The sequence below is a fragment of the Mastigoproctus giganteus genome, chromosome 2 (assembly GCF_048544385.1).
Source record: "Mastigoproctus giganteus isolate SK-2022 chromosome 2, ASM4854438v1, whole genome shotgun sequence".
NCBI lineage: Eukaryota > Metazoa > Arthropoda > Arachnida > Uropygi > Thelyphonidae > Mastigoproctus > Mastigoproctus giganteus.
The window spans coordinates 79,985,704-80,013,472 of record NC_143576.1 but is presented as its reverse complement, the minus strand read 5'-3'; the positions used below and the strand labels follow the sequence as shown (position 1 = coordinate 80,013,472).

At 37.3% G+C, this 27,769-nt stretch overlaps 1 protein-coding gene across 1 annotated transcript in view; it reads left to right on the top strand.

Annotated features, from left to right (window-relative positions):
• Positions 1-27,769, top strand: part of LOC150089359 (NBAS subunit of NRZ tethering complex-like) — a 1,057,261-nt gene that overhangs the window by 651,935 nt on the left and 377,557 nt on the right. The window contains exon 39 of the mRNA XM_090389247.1: positions 25,348-25,480. Within this exon, the coding sequence (XP_090245373.1) occupies positions 25,348-25,480 (133 nt within the window). The remainder of the gene's footprint in view (positions 1-25,347; positions 25,481-27,769) is intronic.

Below are 27,769 nucleotides of genomic sequence, written 5' to 3'. Positions count from 1 at the left end.
GCACTCCAGTAAGCAAAGTGGTGGTATCGCATTGGTTAATGAGAGTCATCCATCTACCACCTAGTGTTAGCTTTAGTAAGTGTCAGTATTATATTACTGTTATTAGTGTTATATTATATTAGTAACGATACAGGCTAGTACTATGCATTGGTTAGAGGAGATGGGAGGGATACAAGAAACTTTGCTCTGGAGATTAAGGATGGGTTTCAGCCACTTCAAGACTCCAATTAGCAAAGTGGTAGTATTGCACGGGTTGATGAGAATCATCTACCACCTAATGCTATCATTAGTACCAGTAAGTATAAATATTATATTATAGTATAGCAGTTTATTAATGTTATTTTAAATTAGTAGTGAAGTAAGACAAGAACATGAAATGCAATTATCATCAGTGAATGTGCCAATGCAGGTTTGGAATTTAGGCTCTTTTTTAGGAAGTTGTATTCTGTTTCTGTAAGATATCATTGAGATTAACTACTGCTAAAAATATATGCACAGATATTTGCAGACCTTTCTGGAACAGGACATGATCTAGCCAAGGAGGATGTCTTTGTGTGTCAAGAAATTAGGCACCAACTCATCATTCTGATGGGTGTTTATCAGAGTTTGAAGAGTAGGGTAGATGCCCTCAAAAGATTTAAAATGGGGACCCATCAAGCTCACAACCGCCCAACTCAGTGCCAGAGCTCTTTATTTTGCCTCACTATTGCGCATCAGACAACAAAACGACAATCTTCAGGGCAGAATGTGCTGGTCCTACATGGAGCTAGTTATTGTCGGTGACACTACTGACAGTGAAACGGGATGTTGTTCAAGAACGATAGGTGGGATAGAATTAGGGTAGGTCTGCCAGGGGCAAAAGTAGATTAAGTTGTAGATCAGTTTTCATCTTTTAAGGGCACATGAGGTGATAATGTTGTACATGTTAGCACTAATGATATTAAGAATAAGAGCTCTGAGGATTTACTTAAAAGGTGCAGGGCAATGTAGGCAAAAAGTCGTGAGTTAGGAATGAATTTGAAAGTGTCTGCAATTCTGCCCAGACATGATAGGAGAACATTTTTCAGCATGGTCTGTGCTTGTTAACAGGAGACACTATTTTTACATGGATGGGTACAAGAATATTTGCTGATTCTATCGAGACAGTGATAGGTGGGTTGGAAAACTGTTAGCTTGGGGAGCAAAATACACAGATTAATAGTTTAAATTAAAGCATTAAAGGTACATGCAGCAGCCAAAAAGCAAGTTATCTTGGATTTCAGGCCCTGCTGTGTATTATCATGAAACAAATGAATACATGGGCTGTGTTAGGGTAACAAGAGTAAGAACATGTGCATGTATACTTGCATGTACACCAATGCAAGGAGCATTATAAATAAATTTGTTGAATTTCAACTACTGATTAAGTCATCAAATGCAGACATCGTAGGAATAGCAGAGATGTGGTGTCACTCAGATATAAGGGATGCTGAATTTGAATATGGAGAGTACAATGTATACAAGAAGGACAGACAGAAGAGGTGGTGCAGTTATGCCGTAAGTTGAGAAGAATATTAAATCTAAGGCAGTGCATCCAGTTGACTTGGGTAATGAGTGCAATGGTTTGGGATGCTGTAAGTATTAGGAAAACAAAATTGAGAGTAGGAGTGTGTTATAGGCCTAATGTCTGTGATGAGTATATCAAACAGCTATACTGGGAAATAGAGTGGGCCAGCAAATCAGAATGTCTCATAATGGGGGATTTTAACTTTCCAGATGTTGACTGGAATTTGTGGGTTGATCAATCACACACTAACCAGATTTTTGTTGATTTCCTGAATAATCATTTTCTACAGAGGCAAGAGGAAGCAGTACTCTTGATCTGGCTATCAGCTGTAATTACTCATGTATTAAGAATCTGCAGGTAAAAGATCCACTGGGTGGCAGCGATTACAGTATACTTATGTGGAATTTCATTAAACTACTGTCAAAGGTAAAGGGAAATGCTTTTGCTTTCATAAGGGTGACTGCAGAGGTCTCAGATGGTTTTTAAATGGTGCATAGTGGGAGCAACTGATGATGTTACCAACAGAAAATTGTAAATGTGAAGTGTTCAAGATAGTAATCAAAGAAGCTACTAGGCTTTTCAAACCAACAAAGAAATGCTGTTTAAGGCTTAGATCTAAATGGATATCAATGAGCTTTTGAGACATGTGACAGAAAAGAAAAGTGCATTGGATGCATATAAATTATCAGGTGTGAAAAAAAGCCTATGGTAGATATAAATTAATCTGTAATCAAGTCATAAAGGATTGTTCGAGCTAAGGTTGGTCAAGCTAAGACATATTATGAGAAGTTTTGACCCCAGGGGCTCACATCTGGTGAGTATGGGCTTGGCAAACTCAGGGTCCTCAGCTGGATATCATCATTCTTCTCTTTCTTGGTGATTCCTTTCTACTTTTCTCTCTCACTTTCTCAGGGTAACTTGGGAATTTTTTTTTTTTTTTTTTTTTGGCTGGTGCAGCATAAGCCTCAGGTTTCCTTGCACCATAGGACTAATAATAATAATAATAATGTCTCTGGCAAAGAACGCAAAGAAAAACAGCAAAGACTACTATGCTTATATTGACAGTAGAAGGAAGGAATGAATCACATTGCACCACTTGATGCCTATGAGTTAACTGTTGATGACTTCAGGTGCAGACAAATTGAATAGATATATTGCCTGTACATTCACACATGAGTAATTCTTTAGAGAAGGGGGATGCCAGAAGTTTATCAAACTCTGAGGAGCTAAATGACTTTGTAATAACTGAAAGGAAAGTGGAGGGCAAATTGTTGAGGATAGACATAAAAAAAAGCAGATGGAATCAATTCTATTATATTAAGGGATTCAGGAAAGGAGGTAAAGAAACCCTTAGCTATGATTATGTGTGCATCCTTAAATTCAGGTTAGGGATCTATGGACTTGAGAAGTCTGAATATTTCTTCAATTCATAAAGGGGAATTAAAAGGCTACACAAGTAATTACAGACCTGTTACCTTAATGTCTATTTTTTAGGAAAATATTGGAATCACTGGTTAAATAAGTAATGGAGGACAATTTTGGCAGGCATGCAATTATACTGCAATCACAGCATGCATTTGTCAGTGGTCTTCTCTGAGCAATCTGATAGATTATTATGAAGCAGTGACCAAGGAACACAATGCAAAAAATAGTTTTGCCATCATATACTTGGATTTCTGGAAGACCTTTGGGTGAACAGATGGGTGAACTGTTTTTTTTTTTTTGCTTTCATGTATCATTTGCCATTACTATTACTATGGTAAAATAACAATAATAAATTGCCGTTTTGCATGAGTTTGACTTAACATTTAATGTAGTACTGAATCTGGACTTTGGCAAACTGTGTCATTAAATTTAGCTTTATATGCAGAACAGCACTTTTTTCCAATTTAATAGTGGCTCTTATTTAATATTTTTTGACCCTTGTGTCAGAGACCTTCTTGATGTACATCAAGACATAATAAATAAATTTCGTGAATTTGGAGTACCGGTTACGTCATCAAATGCAGATATTGTGGGAATTTAGGAGATATGATGTTGCTCAGATATAAGAGATGTAAAATTTTAATATAGAGAAATACGATGTCTCCAGAAAATACAATTCTGCTATAGAAAACGGATTATTCAGGAAATCAACAAAAATCTGGTTAGTGTGTGATTGATCAACCCACAAATTCCAGTCAACATCTGGAAAGTTAAAATCCCCCATTATGAGACATTCTGATTTTCTGGCCCACTCTTTTTCCCTGTATAGCTGTTTGATATACTCATCAAGAGGGTGGTCTAGAATGGATTCTATCTATATTTAGAAAGAATTTCCATGTTATCTCGCATTTAGGGAAGGTCAACCATCATGGCGCTTCCGTAGCCAGGTGGGCAGGAGCAGCAGTGCGTAATACATGCTTCTTGATTAGACCGGGGTTCGAGCCCGTGACCACCAAATACGGAGGATGTGGAAAGGTTAGGGAATGACCACCGCATATCCCTGGAGCAATATGGCCTTAGTTGCTAATGCTCCTAAAACACAAATAACAAACAAACAAACAAAGCCAACCATCGTGCCTGTCACAGATGCACATGGAGTCTCCTCTTCTCAGTGGTGTGAGGGTTTTCTGGGTTTGTAGTGAAGTCCAAGATGGTTTGGGAGATTCCTCTAGAGAGGTGGTATAGGAGGCCACGTGGAAGGACTTATAAGTCAAGTGGCAAGGTAAGGATTTGCAAGGCATGTGTGCTTACGTTCATTCAAGATACCATTAAGACACCCACCACCCAAGCCGGAGCTGATATGTAGCTTAGAACTTAACTTTTTTTAACTCATGCTGTATAATGAAACTCAATAATTTATTAATTAATTAGTTTAACACAACTCAAAATAACACAAGTAACTAAGATTGAGAGCTCATTATGCTGTTTGACCCAAGCCAAGTGAGATAAACTTTGGGCATTCATCGTAAGTCCCGCCTATCCCAGTAGACTAGGTTTCCTTCCCTGCCACTTGGAGGTACCCAATTCTTGAAGCATATGTGATAATCAGGAGAAAAACAGCCTGATAGGGATAAGGTGCATCTGTTTAGTCTCCAGTCCCATCCCCAGACCCTGGCAACGAGTGCAGTATAATTTTTGATAGGATTTTTGGGATAATTTATATGTGGCTAGAAGTTCAGCTTTTTGTCTAACACGATTCCAAGGTACTTCAATTCGGTGGAAAATTTGATAGTTCTGCCATCAATCTATTTAATGTGGAGAGCATTGCTTGCCAGGGTCACTAGCTGGGCCCTGGAGTCTTGGGCTATGGTAAGGATGAGGTCTTTTGCATATGCTTGCATACAGACCTCCCCCAGGTCTGCACTGAGGGAGTCGTCCAGCACGAGATTCCTCAGGAAAGGGCCCAGGACCGAGCTCTGCGAGCAGCTTCTGAAGACCTGTCAAGTCAGTCAATGGTGGGTAGTATTGACTGAGATGGATCTGTTTGTTAGCTAGCTCCTTATGCTTTTATACAGATCAATTGGGGTTTTTGCTTTCCGCAGTCTGCCCAGGATGCTTGGCCACCAGAGGGTGTCGAATGCCCCAGCGAAGTCAACTTGTAATTACAAGGAAATACTTTTTCACAGTTCGTTGTGCTGCTGTTATTAGATTCTGGAGGGCTTAAACCCATACTGCTTCATGGAGGGCAAGTTGGCATTGGAATAGTGTGCAATAGGTGCTCGAAGAGGTCATGAGGCAAGAGAGCAAGGCAATGGATCTGTAGAAGAAGATAGCTCTAGAGGCTTGGAAAGGTTTTCAAAATAGGCTTGACATTAGTCTGTTTCCAGGATGTTGGGATGATGCCGTTGCTGAGACAGGTGTTGAAAATCTTCAGGATGAAGTTTGGGGCAAACTCCACAGTTTTCTTAATGATATCAGGCTCCAGCAGTTCCAGTCCTGGGCACTTTTTATTTTTGATGAGGGCCATAGCAGTCTGAAGTTCAAGATTGAAGGGCAGTTCTTGTTTTTCCGTGTAGTATTCTTCATTGTCTCAACACAGGGTGAGATGCATTCACTCTGATCTCAGTTCTTGAAGATATGCTATCATATGTCACTTTGAATTTGACATGATCTAGAAAATGAAAGAAACTGTTTTGATGATAAAATTATCAACTCTGGACCACAGATGTTTACACAAAGTGTTTCTGTGGTCCAGAAACATGATAATAAATAGTAGTCTCTCTCTCTTTAAAAGCTCAACAACATCATTCTTTATTTATAATCAAATGGAGATGTTTAAAAGTGTAGACAGATATGGCTCAGAGTTGTGCTTGGTAATGTGATAATTTTAAATCTACCCAATGACCTGTATAGCTTTTAGAGTCGAGACTGAAGTTCAACAATCTGCTGTCCGTGGAGGGCAGTCTTTTCATCGTATGAATATCAAGAAAAAGTACTGGTTTCCCATTTTTCTGAAGATAAGTGTGAAGCCATTTTTTAATGACTGTTTAATTATTCTGTGCTTGAATGGGAAGCTAATCATGGAACTTCCTTGCTGCTGTACTGTAGTTTAAGCGTTTTTAGATTATAAATACAGATTGATGTTGCTGAACTTTTAAGAGTTACTACAAAGTAAGTTGGTGTAAAAAACTAATCCTTCCTTGAATTGTGGCTGCATTCAACTGGTGTTGTGGTGTGCCATCTGTTCCATCTTTTAGCAAATTTGTTGGTTATTATTTCTTGTAAAGCTAGGTTTTCAGTGGGGAGAGAGATATGACAGTATTCTGGTCATTGGGGAGGAATCATGTTTTCCTTAAACAGGTTTAGGCACAACAGACAAATAGTCATTCTGCCATTATTTCTGTTATTTATAATTTTATTATTCTTGATAAGATATACATCTATAAAATGTTGTGTGCAAGTGTGTGTTTATGGTGTGTCACATTAGGACCTTTGGGTTTAGTGATGTTAAAACTGTAGTTTTCAGTGGGCTTATGTCACTTTTGGTGTGTATTTTCCTTTCCAATATGGTGGACATGTTCGTTGAACTAAACTGGAGTATTCAAAGCTTCTGTACTACATAATACTCCTCACACTATCAGTCAAGTTAGTAGATGACATTCTTCATATCTTGAGGTTGTGTGGGAAGAGGGTGCTCAGAGGGGTGGAGAAGTTGTTCTGTTTACACTAAATTAGGCTTTTACATTGTATGCCATGTGGCAAACTTTTCTAGACTCATTGCCCTTCCCTGTCGCAGGGTGGAAGGGGCAAATTAAATGAATGTTAGCATTAGCATTAGTTGAGGCATATGATGTAAGAAAGCAAACTTATACAGGATTATCCACAATCAACCAAAAAAATAATAAAAAACCAACCCATCTATTTTAGCCATCCGGTCACTCCAAATGTTTGTCTACTTCAGTCTTAAATTTATTTAAGCTATCAACTTCCACAACAGATGGAAGTCTGTTCCGACAATCAACTACCCATTGGCTAAAGGCAAACTTCCACACATCTATTTCTGCAACTGTCTTTCCTCAAATTCAATTTATTCCCCCTCAGCTTCTTAATCTGAGCAAGCAGAAGAATCCCATCAGCATTGAGCCTGCTCAAACCATTCAAGGCCTTATACACCTCAATCAGATCACCTTGCAGGTGCCTATTCTCCAGATGCTGCAATTTGCAGAACTTAAGCCTTTCTTCATAAGAACACCCGTTTGTTCTGCTCACCAGCCTTGTTTGCCCTTCTCTGTACTCTTTCTAGCAACTCTACATCCTTCCTAAAATGAGGTCTTCAGATCTGTATGCAATACTCAAGGTGCGGCCTGGCCATTGCCTTATACAAGGGGATAATCACCTCCTTATCCCTGCTAGCAAAATTCCTATATATTTCTACAAATGTCAAGGCTCTGTGACCTGCTCTGGCAGCCGTCTGCACTGCTCAGAGAACTTCATATCTGACTGCACAATTATCTCCAGGTATTTTTCATTCTCCACTTCCCTGAGTGTAGTACCACCCAGTTGGTATGTTCCTCTCGGGTTACTGCTACCCATATGCAGTACTTTGCATTTGTCAGTGTTAAACTTCAGTTTCCACTTCTCTACCACATCTGCCTAACTTTTCTAGATCCTGTCGCAGTAGCATACTGTTTTAACAGTCATTAACAACCCTGACAACCTTTGTATCATCTGCAGACTTGGACATTAAGCCTAATATACCTTCATCGATATCATTGATAATTACACAAAGCAATGATGGGCCTACACAATGTTGTGTGTGAGTATGTGGACAAATGTAGTGGGGGTAGAATCATAGAAATTATCTACTAATTTGACTAATTTGTGACATGTCTCTGTTTACTGGTTATTTTACACATGTAGTACACATTACACATCTAGTAGATTTATTGCACATCTAGTACACATTTATTTTGTGTTGTAAGTGATTGGTAATTTGAATGAAAGTTCTAAACAGTCAGGGTGCCTGTTGGGTTTATGTGAACTCCCTTACAGAGGCGGTAGCCGGTGTTGATGCTGACATTGAGGAAGACAGTGTTGTTTATTGTCTGTTTTGTTTTTCTTCAGCCACTTAAGGTTGTAGAATGTTTTTAAGCTTGCTTTCTCTGTGCTTCTAAACCCTCAAAAAAATATTGTCTATAAAACTGAACCATATTTGTGCAAGGGGTGTTGCTGCAGTATAAAAAAAAAATGTTGTTGTTTATACTCTGGCACGATCACCAAGTCAGTGGAGTTTAAAATAAATCAAAATAAATCAATAAAATAAAATAAATAAATAAAATAAATCAATACAAATGTTAATAGTATTCAGCAGTCACGGGCTTGAACCCAGGTACACTCAAAAATGTGCTACTACACTCTTGCTCCTGATCGCTTGGCTACGTTAGGCCTTCAAACGTAATTTCATCATGTGCCATCGTTGGATTTCAGTGGGGTGCTCATGTTCCACAATAGGATCTTTTCAGGTCGAATGTTACTTTTTTTTCCCTGTCCTTTCCTTCTTTTTTCATTTTGTTTCATTTCTTTAAAAGTATCAATTCTCCCCGTGGTGGGGCTGGAAACCTTGGCAGAACAGTTTATCTGCCAATGGCCAAAAAGGAGCAATTATGGAACACAATGTGTTTCCTCCTCTAGAGCCAATAAGCTCTCGACCATACATAGAAACTGAACATGACACGTTACAACCCAAGAGGTCTAAGACCAACCAATCAGTGATAGAGTTTCCTGCATTTCTCATATTGCACTCTCTTACAGATCAGCCTCTCACTAAACTGTCGACCTGTTATCTCCTACCATTGTTTTGTGCATAATGGCCTTTAGCTGTCATTGCACTGTAAAACCTCCAACAACAACAACACTAAAATGTCTCCGTTTCTTATCCAGAAATACCTGGAAAGTCTTGCAGGATCTCCTAAAACAGTCAAGCAACTGCAATTATGGCAGCTACTAGTAGAAACAATCAGCTGGAAACATTTGGAGCATCTACTGAAAGTTGCAAATTTTACTGGAATTTCAATAAATGTTTCTCCCTGTGGAACTCCAAACACATCTAAGGGTGTTATATCCATCTGGGATCTATTGAATGTCTTGGAGGAGGAGATAAGTCAAGAGCTTCAGGAGCAAAATGTAGTTGCAGTGAAAAGAATCATGATTAAAAAGGACATTACACTCACACTTACAAGGAATATTATCAGGGTCATGTAGCACAATTGTAGTACTTGAGGCAAGAATGAAAAATTGCTCCCGCCCCTAAAATATATATAAAAAAAAAACTTATTTAATAAGTATTTTAGTACATGATTTTAATAAAAAATTAAAATCAAAGTTATAAAAATGACACCCAGTGGGGCGACAACTCCAGATAGCACTGTCGCACAGAGCTTGGTATCTGTACAGTGGTTTGACAATGATTTTTGTCTTGCAAATGCAAGATGCTACAAGATTTTTCATCTTACAAAAGCAACATAGTAGTAGTAGTAGTGGCATGTGATGCAAGAAAGCAAGTGTATGAGCTTATGCAACATCAGCCAAAAAAAAAAAAAAAAAAATCACACCATTCCCTCCAAATGCCTGTCCAGTTCCTCCTTAAATATGTTTAACCTATCAACTTCCACAATGACAGATGGAAGTTTGTTCCAGCAATTAATGACCTGCTGGCTAAACGCAAATTTCCACACATCTATTCTACGCCTGTGTTTTCTTAATTAGAATTTATGCCTCCTTAGGTTCATAATCTGAACAAGTGGAAGGATCCCATCAGAATTCAGTGTGCTCAACCCATTCAAGGCCTTATACACCTCAATCAGATCACTGCTCAGGTGCCTACTCTCCAGCCACTGCAATTTGCAGAACTTAAGCCTCTCATGGTAAGAGGATCCCTTCATTCCCCTCACCAATCTTGTTGCCATTCTCTGTACACACTCAAGCAAATCTACATCCTTCCTAAAATGAGGCCTCCAGACCTGTACGCATAACTCAAGGCGTGGCGTGACCATTGCCTTATATGGAGGGACAATCACCTCCTTTTCCCTGCTAGCAAAATTCCTAAAATTAATATAAAAGAAGTAATACTTCTTTTACAGTCACATCAAATGTAATATTGTATTTCTAACAATAATTAACATAAAATCGAAAATGTTAAGCAATTATTTAATCTTCCTTTTGGTGCCCCTTTAAACTGAGGCAATAGCCTTGTTTGCCTCACCCTCGGCACGGCTCTGAATATTATACTCATTTTTTAATACCCCAAACCTACCATCATGCATAAAAGCAGATTTCTTCTTTGCCGCATTTGACCCTACATTCCTAATCCATTGAGTTGTTATAAATGCCAAAAGTATGGCCACTCTCAAACATCATTCAGAGGAAATGCAGTTTTTCCCAAATGTGGGGCTTCCGATTACACCCAAAGCTATTGTTTGGCAACAGAAACGACCTGCCCTAACTGTAAAATCTTGCTTATTCTAGGACATGTGAAAAATAGAAAACTGAAGAGAAAATTGTGAAATATAAGATTGAAAATAAAGTAAGCTTTCAAGAAGCAAGGAAATTAATTGCTCCCAGTATTTCTAAATGTACATACTCCAGTGTGGCACAAAAATATTAATCAGTGACCATGGAAACTGATGTTGGAGTCCCTTAAAACACCTCAATCTCTGATTGGGCTTGGACTGTTCTTTCTTAGCAACAGTCCAATATCCCCAAGGAGTTGAAATAGGGAAGCAATACTGCTCTTACATACCTGTGAAATCTCCTACTTCTCCTCCAATAATTGATGCTAGATCAACTAACCGAGGTTCAAACATAAAAAAGAATATTCAGTGCACATCCATGGATACAATTGACTCATCCAGACAGGAAGACCTGATCTTAGAAATATATGTGGAAGAAGATATGGACAATGGTTGGCCATTCTTCTTCAAAAAAGACATACTGAAGCCTGGATGCTATAAACCTGTCACCTAAAAAAAAAAAAACCAGTCAGATGCTTTTTACTAAACACCAATAATACCTTATATTTTACAATGGAATTGTAGAGGATTTCGTAGCAACTTTAATGTTATTCAAGACTTAATTAACTGCTACTCGTCAGTTGGTTTCTGTATACAGGAAACCTAACTCCTCAAATTTCTACCACTATAAAGAACTATTCTATCTATCGACAAGATCAGAATACTTCAAATGCTGCCTGTGGAGTTGTGGCCATCTTGGTCAGTTCAAAAATCCCAACCCAGCAAATTGTTCTTCAATCTGAAATTTAAGTTGTTGCCATATGTTTGATAGCCCAGATTGCACTAACACTAGTATCAATCTATCTCCCATCAAGATATACCTTGGGCACCTCCATAGTCAGTTGGGCAGGAGCGGCAGTGCATAGCACACGCGTCTTGATTAGACCAGGGTTTGAGCCTGTGACCACCAAATATGGAGGATGTGGAAAGGTCAGGGAATGACCACTGCATATCCTCTGAGCGATATGGCCTTAGTTGCTAATGCTCCTAAAAACCAAACAACAACAACAACAAGACATACCTTCTCTTACCAAGATCTTGAAAACCTGCTAATACAGTTACCTTCACCTGTCCATCCCTTGGGAGATTTCGATAGCCACCACCCCTTATGTGGATCGACTAGATTATATAGACATGGCCAACTAATTGAAACATTTCTGGATAAGCAAAACCTTACCGATTTTAATACTGGTCGACCTACTCACATACAATTACCAATTGGAAAAATTTCTGCAATCAGTCTTTCGATATGCTCCCCGATTGTGTTTCCAATCATGGAATGGTCTGTTATGGACGACCCCATGGGCAGTGACCATTTTCCGATTATTTGTGATCTGCTCACTGCACAACCACCATTAACCCAACCCTGCAGGAAATGGAAGTTCTTCCAGGCCAATTGAGTCAAATTTCAGTCAACTGTCATAATGTATGAGAAATTTATATGAACACTGGATAGATGAAGATTATATCACTTCACACCTACTATCTGTGGCTAAATGTTCAATTCCATTGTCGAATCCCCAGTCCCGATAGTACCTTAACTATTGGTGGAATGAAGGATGGACGAAAGCAAAGAAGTTAAAAAAATAAAGCATGGTATTTATTTTGTAGATCCCCAACCTCAGCTAATCTTATCAATTACAAGAAGCTAAGGCAAAAGCACATCTCATTCAAAGTCAAGCCAAGAAGAATTCTTGGATTAGGTTTGCACCTACCATAAATATAAACACCAGTTGCAGATTAAATATGGAAGAAAATTTGGCAAATTTCCAATCTTCCCTTCACCATTTATTTTGTGGAATGGGCAAGAACCCTCTGCTCCTGAGGACATGGCAAATTGCCTTGGGCAAAACCTTTGCTCAAGTTTCAGCAGCATCAACTTATTCTCGGGATTTCCAGAAAATAAAGACCAAGATTGAACAGTGAACCATCAACTTTTGAACTTATGCATGCCATTAAAACAACACACAACAGTGCTGCTTGGCCAGATGGAATATATTATATCATGTTACAATGCCTTGGTGACAAAAATTTACAAATACTGCTGGTGTTCTACGACCGAATATTTCTGGAAAACAATTATCCCATCTGTTGGCATCATGGTATGGTTCTTGCCTTTTTGAAACCTGGAAAATATCCTACTAGTCCTAACAGTTAGAGACCTATTTCCCTCTCCAGTTGCCTCGGTTAAATTACTTGAAAAAATGATCCATAATCGTCTTGTTTGGATCACCAGACCACAACAACTAATGAGTAATAATCAGCATGGCTTTTACCAGAACAGGTCCTCCTTAGATCTCATGATCAAAGCTGAGTCTGCAATCCGTAATGCCTTTGTAAAAAAAAAGGAATGCCTTGTTATGGTTTCCATAGACAATAGAGAAGGCATTTGATATTACCTGGTGTTATGGCATTCTCAGTGACTTCCATGCTCTTGGTCTACAAGCCAACCATCCTATATTCATCAGGAACTTTCTCCAGAATCATTTGTTCCAAGTTCAATTCCACAAATCACTTTCTGCGACATTTTTACAGGAAGAAGGAGTGTCACAAGGGTCTGTACTCAGTGCAACCCTCTTTGGCCTTAGAATCGATTCCATCACAAAAGAACTTCCAAATACAGTTCAGTCCTACTTTTACGCCAATGATCTCTCTATTTCTTGCCATTCTCAGAAGATGAATGGCAACTGTAAATATCCCTGAATAAAGTCCAACGGTGGGCAGGGTTAAATGGCTATCATCTGTGACAGCATAAAACTGCTGCAATCCACTTATGGAAAATGCATACAGATCCTAAACTTGTGATGTCAAGTTTAGGATCTGTATGCTTTACCATTCCAGTGACTAACAACATCAGATCTTGGGATTTATCCTTGACAGGAAATTAAATTTCCTTGAGCACATTAAATTTGTGCATACTTCCTTCCTCAAAAAGATGAACATACTAAGAACTTTATCTGCCCTGCTTGGGGAGCAGACCGTACGTCTTTGTTGCTCTTATATAGAGCATTGATCAGATCCCATTTGGATTATGGTGCTCCACTCTATGATTCTGCCCAAAAGAATACACTATAATGGCTGGATCGTATGCAGCATAGCGCATTTCAGATTGCACTTGGTGCTTTCAGGACATCTCATACTCATAGTTTATATATTGTCGCACTATGGCCATAGTTGCCGATGTACCTAATAAAAACCCCAAACAAACAAACAAACAAACAAACAATAGTTTATATATTGAAGCTAATGAGCCCCTCTTTCTTCCACAGAAAAACTCTGCTTCTTAAGTATGCAGCCTGAATACAAAGTTTCTGGCAGCATCCTATTGAGCCATACCTCTTTAATCCACCACTGCAAAACCTCTATAGAAACAAGCCCATTAAATAAGACCAGCAAACTTATGCCTTATTGAATTAACACAGAGCTGGAATGTTCCTATTGTCAACAGGCCTCAAGTAATGAATTACTCTCAACTACCTTGGACTCCCCCTCTGCAATTAACCTGCGATACTTATTTTCATAAATGGATAATCATCTATCAATAATCAGTGTGAAACAACTCCATGCAATCCATATTCAGAAATATGCTGATTTTTTGCCAATATATACTGATGGCTCCAAATCACATTCAGCCATGAGAGCAGTAGCAGTATTTCCTTCTACTATCATTTTGGCTGCTTTTCACTTGAGTATAGCAACTTCTCAGCAGAACTCCATTCAATAAAATTAGCCTTAGAAAACCTGAATCACTTCCCTTCTGTAAAATACATAGTACAGGTGACCCCCGCTTAACGCTGATAATTCGTTCCGGAAAAACAGAGCGCTAAGTGAATCCGCGCTAAGCGAGCGCGGCATTCCCATAAGGTAACATATGTATTTGTGAGTTCCGGTCGGTGCCATAGGATATTTCCTAATCAATAATAAACGGTAGTGAAAAGATGCATAAATGTCGGTCAGAATATTTAATATTCAAATAGTTGTACATATAAAATATTCTGCATTACATACATATATAATTATATGGTAACTACTTACGTATTAAAATTAAACTTAAAATTCCAATTAAAATCATGAATTTAATTGATCTAAATTGATTTAATTTAATTGATGAATTTAATCAAGAAAAATGTGTCGATTTTGGGTTGAACTTTGGCCCTCTTCCAAATAAACTAAAAGGGGCATTAATTTTAAATCCCCTGCAGAGTTATCACCCAACAATAAAGTCAGCCGATCCTTCGGCGCTTTGAAACCTGGCATGTTTTTTTTTTTTTTCTTTTTCTTTCAATGTGAAACTTCTTTTAGGCATTCGTTTCCACAAAAGTCCTGCTTCATCTATGTTAAAAACTTGTTGAGAAGTACAACACATAATACCCCTCTTCAGTAATTTTAACAAGTTCTTTTTTGAAAGTTTTGGCTCCTTAATCTGCACTTGCGGCTTCTACCTGGATTTTAAATCTATTCAACCCCCCCCTTACTAGTAATGGTTCCACATTTTTTTTTTTTTTTTTAGGTGAGTTTTCTTCAGATCATCATATTGGCTAGTCTCTCTCTCTCTCTCTCTCTCTCTCTCTCTCTCTCTCTATTAATAATATTTAACTTAACTGAATTCTGCATTGGATATTATCTTCAATAAAATCCTAATAGCTGGCCTAGCCCTAGTTGCTTGTAATGGAACAGCCATCTTTTCCGCTGCTAAAATTAATTCTTTATTTTTTTTTTTTATAATTGTTCTTACGGTTAAACTTGCAAGTCCTAAATTATGGCACACATCCGCTTGTCTTTGACCGGAATCGATTCGCTTCAAAACGTCTAATTTAATTTTCAAATTCAGTCTTTTTCTTACATTTGTAGTCTTCGTACTGCGTCCATACGTTGTTGCTTTTTCATTCTTATCCACCATTATTAACTCTTCGAAAATGTAACTGCGTTGGTTGCATTAATTATGATACATTCGAGTAAACTCAAATAAGAAAACGCAAATATTACAAGCAATATACTTGATCATTTTTTAAAACGTTGATCTCGGAACTAGGTAACAAGCCACTGTACTGCAATTAAATTAGCGTGCGAGAAAATATATCACTGAGCGTGGGAAAATTTCTCAAGTCGGCGTGGGAAACGTTTTAATGCTGTTTTGATATTCATTTTCAAGCTATCGACTCCATCAAATGAAACGATTTCGTTACATATGTGAAAAATGCAATCTGGAAAGAGAGTTATAGTAATCTGAGACAGCGGTATAGTCAGATACGGGTTATAATATAAGAACGGCGTTATAGCGAATCAGCGTAAAGCGAACCGCGTTATAACGGGGGCCTGCTGTATATGTATACACGAACTCGCTCAGCCCAATTACAGCAATGCAAAATTCCTCCTACAAGGTTCACCGTGTGTTAAATCAAATCAGAAGTCCCCTATTGCAAATTGAAGTATGCCGTCAACAGTGACCTTTTTCTGGATCCCAGCACATTTTGGGATAGAGGGGAACGAATTCGCTGAAAAAACTGTCAAAAATCCATCAACTTTTGATTTAACCTCCATCCATGTTCCAGCCTCTGACTACAATCGCTTCATAGGCATTCTGTTTGTATGTGCGAGACATGCGACTCTCTTTAAAAATTACAGCTGTGAATGCACAGCTCGAAAAAAGCGATGTGTTTGCCATTTTATTTACTTAATTGTTATTTTATATTGAACTTTATAAGTAGCCACATAGTTCTAGATACGCTGGTTATTTTTAATTTAGATTAGAGTTTTTGTAGATTACTACGTAATATGCGTAAAACCGTTGTTTCATTCGAATCTTGCAGCCATTGTTTTTGTATGGAGTAGTAGGGAATTCAAATTTTTAATTGTGGTAACTAGGCAGCTCTAATGTAAAATTATATGGCGTAATTTGCATCCCTGCATTTAGGATTCTATCAGATAATGTAGTATTGACAATTAATTAATTAAATTTATTGATCTTATTAATTTAAAATATCATGCCCCAGACTAGAGCAGAAAAGCAATGGGCACAAAGTGGCAGGACTGCTGTGACTCAGGGGAGAACTGAGGGGGCCGATTCTCCAACGCATCACAGCCTAAAAAAATGTTCAACTTGTGAGCTGTTTGCCGGACTCTCTGGAAAGGAACATGATATAGCCAAGGTGGATGTCTTTGTGTGTGCCAGGTGCAGAGAATGTCTAAAAATTAGGCATCAACTCACCGTTCTGATGGGTGTCTATGAGAGCTTGATTTGAAGGGTAGATGCCTTCAAAGAAATTAATATGAGGGGCCCGTCAAACTCTCAGCTGCCAAACACAATGCCAGAGCTCACTTCTGGGCATCAGGCAACACAGAGGCAATCTGCAAGGCAGAATGCTCTGGTCCCACAGGAGTTAGTTATTGTCGGTGACTCTGTTGTCAGGGAGATTGGGAATATATTGTGTAAAAAGGATAGACCTGGCAGAAGTTGATGTTGTAAAGCATATATCATCTTTTAAGGGCACAAAGGTTAATTGTTAGACACATTGGCACTAATGACATTAAGAGTAGGAGATCTGCAGGTTTACTTAACAAGTACAGGTCAATGTTGCAAAAAAGTCGTGAGTTAGGGTTAAATTTGAAAGTTTCTGCAATTCTGCCCAGACACGATAGTAGGGAGTACATGATGAGAGCCTTGTCAATAAATTTGGCCCTGGAGGAAATGTGCAAGGCTCAAGGGGTAGAATTTTTTTCAGAGTGGTCTGTGCTTGTTAATAGGAGAGACTGCTTCTACAGGGATGAGATACACTTAAATAGAAATGGTGCAAGAATATTTGCTGATGCTATCGAGGCAGTGTTAGGTGGTTTGCAAAACTGGTAGCTTGGGGGGATTCACAGACTAAAAGGTTAAAAGTAGCCACAGGCAGAGGTGAACGTGATTCTTGCACAACTTCTATTAGAATAAGTAGCGACCTGGAGCAAGGGGTTTTGGGGTTTTCATGGATTGATGGCAGTCATCGTGAAATATGTGATGTGTTAGGGTAAGTAATAATAAGAATAGGTGCATGTATACTTGCATAGTATAGTAAATAAATTTAGTGAATTTGAAGTGTTGGTCAAAACATCAAAGGATGATATTGTTGGGATAGCAGAGAAGAGGTGTCACACAGATATAAGGAATGCAGAACTGGAATTTGGGGAGTACAATGTGTACAGAAAGGATAGACAGGATAAGAAGGGAGGAGGTGTTATGCTGTTAATTAAGAAAAACATAATATCAAAAGAAGTGCATTCAGTTGATATAGATGAACAGTGCACTGTTGAGTCAGTTTGGTGTGTTATAGGCCTAATGACTTGAATGAGTACAATCAACAGTTGAACAGAGAAATAGATTGGGCTAGTAAATCAGAATGTCTTATAATGGGGGATGTTAACTTCCCAGATATAGACAGGAACATGGGTTGGTGAATTGCACACTAGTAAGACTTTTGTGGATTTATTGGATGAGTTTTCTGCAGCTGCATGTTCGAGAGGCAAACAGAGAGGGTAATACTCTTGATCTGGTTATCGGCAGTGATCATTCGTGTATTAAGAATTTGCAGATAAAGGAACCATTAGGTGGCAGTGATCACAGTGTACTGATGTGGGGTTTATTTAAAGATATAATTACCATTAGGAGTAAAGGAAGGGGTTTTTGCTTCCGTAAAGGTGACTACAGTGGTCTCAGATAGTTTTTAAATTCTGTACAGTGGGACCAACTGATGATGTTACCAACAGCAAATTCTAAGTGGGAAGCATTCAAGGAATTAATAATGGAAGCTGCTAACCGTTTCATACCTATTAAGAAATATTATTCAAGGTTTAGACCTAAATGGTTGTCAAATGAACTAATAAGACTTGTGGCAGAGAAGAAAAATGCATGGGATGTGTATAAATTATCAGGCGACAGAAGCCTATGATACATATAAGCTAGTCTGTAATCAAGTCACAGATTACGAAGGCAGATTACAAGAAATCTTTGGCAAAGGACGCTAAGAAAAACAGCAAGGATTTCTTTACTTATACACTAAACTCTAAAAGGAAAGTGATGACTCTGATTGGTCCACTTGATATCGATGGTTCGAACGTTGATAATCCTGCTCAGATAGCAAACAAACTGAATGAGTATTTTGCATCTACATTCACACATGAGGAGTTTTTAAGGTTTGAAAATGCCACAAGGTTATCAAATTGTAACAGGGCGCTTAATGATTTTGTAATAACTGAGAACAAAGTGGAGGAGAAATTGTTGAAGTTAAACATAAGATAGGCACCTGGAGTGGATGGTATCTATCCAGTTATATTAAAGGATTTGGAAAAGGAAGTAAGCAAACCCTTAGCCATAATTATGAGAGCATCCCTGGACTCATGGGAGAAGTGCAAATGTGCCCCCAATTCACAAAGGGTATCAAAGAGTGACAGGAGTAATTACAGACCAGTTCATTTAACTTCTGTTCTTGGTAAAATAATGGAGTCACTGGTTAAAGATGCATTTCAGGATCATCTAGACAAGACTGCAGCAATAATTCAGACACAGCATGGGTTTGTTAAGGGAAAGTCTTATCTGACAAATTTGATTGGTTATTAAGATGTGGTTACAAAGGAACTGGATGAAAAAAATAATTTTGATATCATATACTTGAATTTCAGGAAAGCTTTTGAGATGCGCATGGAAGACTACTGTACAAATTGGAGCAGAATGGTATTAAGGGTAAGTTACTACAAAGGATAAAAGGATGGTTGAGGTGGAGAAGACAGAGGGTGGTAATCAATGGGTGCTGCTCTTCGTGGACTAATGTTATTAGTGGAGTCCCACAGGGTTCGATGTTGGGTCCACTATTGTTTTGTATATTTATCAATGATATTGATGAAGGTATATCAGGCTTAGTATCGAAGTTTGCAGATGATACAAAGGTTGGCAGGGTTGTTAATGACAGTAATGGCAGTGTGTTACTGCAACAGGATCTAGAAAATTTGGGCAGATGGGCTGAGAAGTGGCAACTGAAGTTTAACATTGAAACATCATGGGGTGTTTTCAATGATATACAGAAATTTTGCTGGCAGGGTGATTGTCCCGTCATATAAGGCAATGGTCAGGCCATGCGTTGAGTAATGCGTACACATGCCACTACTACACCGAAACCAATAATAAACTCTACCAGTTAAACAGGACGCAAAGCTTTGGCACTTTAGCACCAAAACAGTGCGAAGAGAAGAAGTGGTACTTGTATGGGCATGAATAGGACATATCCGACTCACCTCCATCTACTCACAGAAGAGGATCCTCCTCAATGTCCATACTGTTCAGCACATTTATCAGTGAAACATTTTTTGATTGACTGCCCACAGTATCAACAGGACAGAACATCTGTCCTGTCTTCCCGACAAATCTGCAAGAACCAGTGACATTAAAGCATATTATTGGCGATGAAGCAAATATCAATTAATTTTTCTCTTTTCTGAAAAAAAATTGGAATTTATCATAAATTCTGAAAGATCTCCGTAATAAAAATGAAGTCATTACAACTGAATTTTGTTTTTTAGCATTTCACTATGAATAAGCGCACTATAGCCCCAGTAGCTTATGCACCATTAAACCTACCTAAAACACACACACACACACACTTTAATTTCCCCTTTCAGAGCCTGATATTTCTCATGTAGGTCTCCCCTAAGGTGCCTAGTTACCAAAATCTGTGGCTCACATATTGAAAGTCATTGATTGTCTGCATGCACTTTTGCTGATCTCACCAAACTTGTTAATGGTTATGATTTACCATAGCAACATTGAGTGAAGGGTTGAGGGAAGGTTCCTGAGCATACTGATCTAGGATGGAAATTTTTGTTAGTTTGAGTTGATGTATTTCTGTGTTATTCAGATATATTGCTGGTGGAGGGTATCCATTACCTCATAAGGGGACAGCACAGAATTCTGAAATGTAAGGCTAAATTTCATGATTATATTATTGTTAAATAACCCAGTGCATTATGGTTATTTTGTAAATCACCGATTTTTCATTTGCCCTTATATCCTTCTGCCACTTCATTACAAATAGTAGTAAAGGTTGTGGAGTTTTATATCGGTGCATGTCCAACACCAAATAATTAACCTAAGTTGTATACAATTTTCAAATATGATTTTTAAAAATTTAAAGCATGATTATTTGCTGTTTGTTCAATTTTGTAATTTATCATGGTCGTAAAGTTAAGAATTTTGAAATGTATCTCATATTATCTGTTGCATTCCCCAAGAATGTAAATTGTGTAGGGGTCAAATAGCAGTAAGGCATCCTGTGAAATGGATAATGCCTGTGACCCTCTTAGTCATCATTGTCCAAGATTGGGATGTTTACACTTCTCACACTTTAATATGAATCATTTAATTGCATTAATAACATCATCACTTCCAGTATTTGGGGAAGCAGCATTATTATATCCAATAACCACAACATCTTTTTGTGTTTAAATTCAAGAAAAATATCATAGTCAAAAGATATGGTTGTTTCTTTTATGTTAGAAGAGTTATGGTAGTTTGTTATTCTCCTTTCCTCCCTCTCTTGAATTTTACATAGTGTTATAGGAATTAAAAATACTTTTTTTTAATTTTATGAATGAATGGTTTATAACTTATATTGGAAAAATAATGTAGCTAACCATCTAGAAAAGGTGTTCTAATTCTACTTACTAATTAGAAAGACACTGTTGGTGAATAATTGAAATCTTGTCTATAGAAATATTAATAGAAATCATTATTTTATACCACAGATAACTGGAAATTTTGTATAATATAATATCGCTGTTATTAATGTGCTTGATTTTTTTTTTTTTTTGAGGAATGTTCAATGCTTTTTAACAACCGTTTTCATTCCTATTATTAAAACATAAAATGTATTTTATTGTCTTCTTATTATTATTATTGCTGCTCTTATATTATTTCTCCCTGATTGGGAGTTCCACCTCGTGACGGGTATTGCTACCAAGTACACAGGGGTGGTTGTTGTTATGTCTGGTGTTACTGTTGGTTGAGGAACTCTCTAACAATCCTACGTGTTCAGGATTGTGACTTTCTGGAGTTCCTTGTAGGTGTTCACTGGGAGACCTGTTGCTGCTAGGCTGTTATGTAGGGTCTTTAGCACCATACCTGTGGTTGACAAGATGATTGGGATGGTCGTTACTTGTTGCATATGCCACATCTCTTTGATCTCCTCTCTTAGGTTCGTGTACTTCCTGAATTTTTCCCCATGGGTTTTCTGCAGGTTGCCAGTGTTGGGTGCCGATATGTCAATCAGATAGGTAGCCTTTTCCTTCTTGTCCACAAGGATTATGTCTGGTTTGTTGTGAGGAATTGTCCTGTCCGTTATTATGGCACGGTCCCAGTACAGCTTGTGGGTTCGGGTCTCTATTACTGCCTGGGGTTCGTACTTTTGTTATACACTTTCTTCGATCAACTGGTATTTCCTTGCTAGTTTCTGATGTATTATCCTGGCTACCTGGTAGTGTCTATGAGTGTACTCAGTCTGGGTACCTTGCATCCCACGGTGATGTGTTGGATCAGTTCTGGGGCCAGGAGAGTTGTCATCTAACGTTCTGGGCTCTTTGGCAATATATTTTCTATAGTTCCTGGTGTTGATTACCTGGTCGTGGATGACGAGCATGAATCCTTCAGTCTCGGGGAAGAGCGTCTTGCTCGTGAGCCATGCATTGGAAGCAATTTTAACCTAAGTTCGTCATTGACCGCTGTGACCCTGATGGAGATCATTGTAGTGTCTGCCATGGAGTGTCTTCTCTGTCCATCTTTCTAGCTTCGTTTGTACCTCTTGGTTGGGGGAACTCCTCGTTTGGATTGAGTGGGGTATACCCCTTCTCTATCTTCCTTATGGCCTGGCTGTGTGTTTCTGGAGGTAATCCTTCAGCTTAACTATCTTCTGTTGCTCAATGAGGTCTATCAGGCCCCTTCCTCCTCCTTCCTAGGCAATTGTCAGTCTCTGCATGGCAGCTCTCAGGTGGCGTTGGCGGCTCTTAGTCATCATTGTCCTTGTCTTTCTCATGATATCCTCCAGCTCGGTGTTAGTCCAATCTATGACCTCGAAGGAGTATATTAGTACTGGTACTGCATAGGTGTTTATTATTATTATTATTATTATTATTATTAGCTATATGGTGCAAGGAAGCCTGAGGCTTTTTCTGCCCCAGCCAAAAAAAAAAAAAAAAATCCTGAAGTTACTAAGAGAGAGAGAGAGAGAGTCAGAAGTAGAAGGGAATCACCAAGAAAGAGAAGAATGATGATATCCAGCTCAGGATCCTGGCTGTGCCAAGCCTATACTCACCAGATGTGAACCCCTGGGGTTAATTTCAGGTGCATCATTATATTAAAAAAAATAAATAAATAAAAATAAATAAATATATATATATATATATATGTAATATTTTTAGCCATGTCAGATCCAAACAGAGTTAATAACAGTGATCTCTATTTGACTCTGGTGTGGTTACTAAAATTATATTTTTATTTTTCTGCCTCCTGTAGACCATGTGAAAGAAGCTCTTGGGCTTAACATACACTACTTTCCTTGTGATCACGACTATCACAAACACGGGGAAGAATTAATTCAAACACTCTTTTCGAAATTCTTTTTTCCGGCTTCGCAAAGAATGCTCTGCAGGCCATGCAGTTAGCTGATTTATTCTTCCATGTCAGAAGATGATTGTGGATCCCAATTGCAGGTAGCACATTTTTTAGGGTCCATAGTCTAATGATGGACCCTTGTAATGTCACTCGGTTGTGTCTGTCTGTCCGTCCATCCATCAAGCATTATATCTCTGGAACCACTCAACCTATTGACTTGAAATTTTGCATGGGTTTGTACATCATGTGGGCCAACATATTGATCGTTGTTGGCAAAAATTTCTGAGAAATGGGGGGGGGGGGGTAAAATGTGGGGAGACATAAATGTTGACAATCTATAATTTATTACACACATTCGAAAGATCTCAGCGAGTAGGTTTAAAGTATAATTTTATAATATTTTTTAAATTAAAAATGGCGGCGCCAGACAGGAAAATGTGACTAATTTTTGTGTCCCCCCCACCTCTATTTCTGTCACTAATGAAGCTAAAAATTTAAAAAGCACATTAGCTATGTATTATTTGATGCATATCAAGGGGAAACTATTCTGATTGAAATCTATCATTTACTTTTTGTGTTAAAATTGAAAAAAATCTTTTATTGCACTTCGATAGCATGCTTCTTTGTACTAAGTAACTCTTTTTGGTGACAAAAAGGTTGCTCTAAATAGTTATTGAATAATTCTATAAAAGTCATTTATAAATTTTGCAATGAGAAGTATTTTTTAACAATTTTCAAAGCTGGAGTTGTCCCGGCAAGGAGGTACTCAGAAAGCCAGCGTAGAGGTGGCGGTGGTGGGGAGGCACCTGCACGGAGTCTTGCATGGCCCTCACCTACCTGACCTGCAAGTTGTTTCTCCAATCTTTAATTGCTTCTCCCACCCTTGTCATTCGCAACAACTGGAAAGATTCAAATAGACAACACTTTTGTTAGTTCCTCAGCTTTAGGCCAAGCTGGGGTATTAGAAACTTTTTTTTCAGTTACCATAAAGCTCTCTATTTGAGATACTACACTAACAAGCATTCGTGACTATGGACCCTTTATCCTGAGTGCCTAGCATTCAGTAGTTGACTGATTTTTTTTTTTTTTTATAATCGCCATCCTCTCATACCAGATAAAAAAGAGGCCTGGGTGATTAGTTTGTATAAGAGACAAATTTTATGAAACTGCTTATATTATAATATCATTTCTAATCTAGTAATTTTGGTAAATATTATGAACTACTGTTGACGTTTTTATCAGTAAAATCCCATCAATGGTGTGAGGAATCTTTATGAACATTTTTTCAGTGTTCATGGTTGAGTTGTTCTCGGGTAAGGGTTGCATTCTTTTTTTTCTTCTTCTGTGAACTCAGGTTTCGCATCCAACAAACTACACTGATTGAAGAATACATGCAATTACAGATGGTATTCTGACACCTTATAGCACTGGTTTTCAACCTTTTTTTAATAACGGCACCCCTAAGTAATTTATTTTATTTTGTGGCACCCCTACTCAGTTTTCTGCCTGTTAGATCTGATTCTCTGTGTGTGTGTGTGTGTGTGTGTGTGTGTGTGTGTGTGTGTGTGTGTGTGTGTGTGTGTGTGTGTATATGTATATATATATATTTAGTACCTCTATGTAAAGAATAAAATTATATACTGTATATATATATAATTGGTATTACGAAATGTAATTTTTATAATTATATTATTGTAATAAATATCATATAACATATATATATATAGAGGTACTAAGTAAACATCAATTATAGATCACCACAAAATTAAAAAGATACTGTACACCTTTTTATAATGAAATAAACATATAAATTAAAAAATAATAATAAGTTTAAGTAACTTAAACCCAAATTACGTGTCACCCCTGGAATCTTGTTGCAGCACCCATTTTGAAAACCACTGCCTTTATAGCCTTAGTTTCTTTGGCACTCAACATGCATCTAACATCCTGCAGTGCCCATTAACCAGTGATAATCTGTGGACAGAATTTTGGGAAACTTTGATCTTGGAGATATTTTTTAGTGACAACATAGTTAATCTGAAATTAAATTTCATGTTATCCTTATTGAAAACGCAGTTTCAAGTATAACATTATGTGGTAACTTTTTTTTTTTTCTTTTTTCCAAAATTATCATTGAGCCGTTTCCATAGATTTTTTTTATCCCTCTGTTTTTTTAGATGGATCCAACCACTTGGTTTCTATTCTGAAAAGGATTTTTCTTTTGACCAATTTGATGCCAATCGAGAACTTACTAAAATAGGAACTTGTGCCTTCTATGAAGAACTTTTTGATAGACTTCACATTAGTAAGGTTGGTAAGCTTTAGTGTTGCAATTTTATGTTTAAGTGTATAAAAAATCTTATTGTAAAAAATTGAAGGAGACACTTTACTATATTAAAAAAAAATTTTTTATTGATAGTTACTTGCAAGGTGATGAAATTTTCATACTTTCAGCGACGGAAACGTATAAGCTGTTTGAAGTGCTCTGGAACTCTTTGTTCCACTGAGGGGCTAAATTAAGGGAAATAAGCATATTCTACATTCAAAAAGAACAACATTATTTGCGTACATCAATGCTATACATCTATATTTACTGTAAATTTTCAATATGCATAACTAGGTTGAATATTTCAATTATTTGTTATTGTCTCTACCTGAATATTCTTCATGGAATTATAATTTTCATATCTCTACCAGCCCAACAGTTTCCGCTTGATAAATTATCAAGTGGAAACTGTTGGGCTCCTCCTTCCACTTGTCTGCACTACATGGAGAATTCCTATGTGCCTGAATAATAAACCACAAATATGTTTATTCCTTTAGCGTTTTTAGTTCAGCACCACCTAATGTGTAATCTGTTTTGAGGTTGCTATTTAGTTGCCATTACAATATATGCCATTACATTACAATATAGTTGCCATTTAGTTAAACTCTTATTCTCCCCATATTTATCTTAAATAGTTTGGTGGTTGTATTCTACATTTATGTATATGGAGTTTAACCTTATCCTACCTGCATCTCTCCTGTGCATGTTACACATGCACAGAAGTGATATATTTACTCTCTGAATTAGCTAACCTAATATATATGCAGAAGGTAATTCTATATATTTTACTTTGAAAAAAAAAAAAAAAACACAAGATGTTTTCTGTGCAAAGATAACATACTCTATATTAAATCTATTTTGAAAACACATGCAAAAAAATTATTACTGAAATTACAGAATATAAAAACTTGAGACAGTTTCACAAAATAACTGTTAATGTTTTTAAGCAACTTGTCATACAGCAAGCCATACAGGTTAAAATTCAATACTGGTCTGGATTATCTTTTTTATATAAGAGTACTTTGCAGTTTTTAATCAAGAAAACTTTTGAGTTTTGAAAATTCTAACATTCTAAGGCAAATTAGCCAGAGTTTCAGTATAGCAAAACACTAATAGGATTTGATTTTTTTTTTAAAACACATAAAGGGTAAATCTTCCTACCAACTTGTTTGCACCAAAAAAAATTACTTCAGAAAGTTAACTGACATCATTTGCTTTTCAGTTGGCAATCTCTTTTCCTGTCTGCATTCCAGACCTTTAAAAATATCCTGCCTCAGAAATCTCAAAGTTTTCAATGATATTCTCTCCAAACCCACTCTTTCTGAAGCAGTTGATTATTATGCTTGATGCAGTGCTCTTATTGTTATTGCTATCCTAAGCAATAACAACAGCAGCATGTTATTACTATCCCAAGCAATAACAGCATTACGGATAGCATCCAAGGCATTTCATTTTGGCTGAAAATTATTTATTTCTAATTTGTAGATCAATTACCTTATCAGGCAGGCTCTTTGTGTTCTCTTGAAGTTATAAATGATGCTTTGATCCAGTGGCTTGGCTTCATAATCCTTGTGGTAAAAATAGCTGTACAATTCATCAACTTAAGTGCCTTAGCAGATTGTGCTGTGAAAGGCTTTGAATCATCAAATTGTTTTTGCTTTCCCTGAAGTAACCATAAGCAAGGTCATAAAACAAGGTCACAAGTGGGTGCAGTTTTGCACTGCCACATTACAAAAACATGCTGCATTACAAAACTGCAGTTTTGTAATGCAGCATAACAAAACAGTGATGGTTTTTTTACTTAATTTTTCACCATTACAAGATATTCTCTCTCTCTCTCTCTCACAGTCTTTTATTTCACAACAAGTTATAAAATATACCCATCATGTTAGGATTAAAGATACCCTTTACCTCATATTTTTCAAGAATGGACAATACAGAATATAACCATCTGTAGCTTTTGATTTGTCAACTAGTTCAGACTTTCCCCAGGCACATTGCAAAACTAAGTTATTCTGTTCTTAAATCTTTGGAGCCGGCCACTGCTACATTTAAACTCACTGATTTCTTTTTTTTTTTTTTTTTTTTTGTGCTAAATAATTTGCTTTTTCTTGCAAAATTAGTCTTGGTATTAGAAACTTAATGCACACGTTTGTTGGTGTTCTTTATGTTTCACTGCACAATTTATTTATTTTATTTTTTTTTTATTATTATTATTTTTTTATGACTGCTCTGGTAGTTTATTTCACAGCTTGCACTTCAAGATTTTTTTT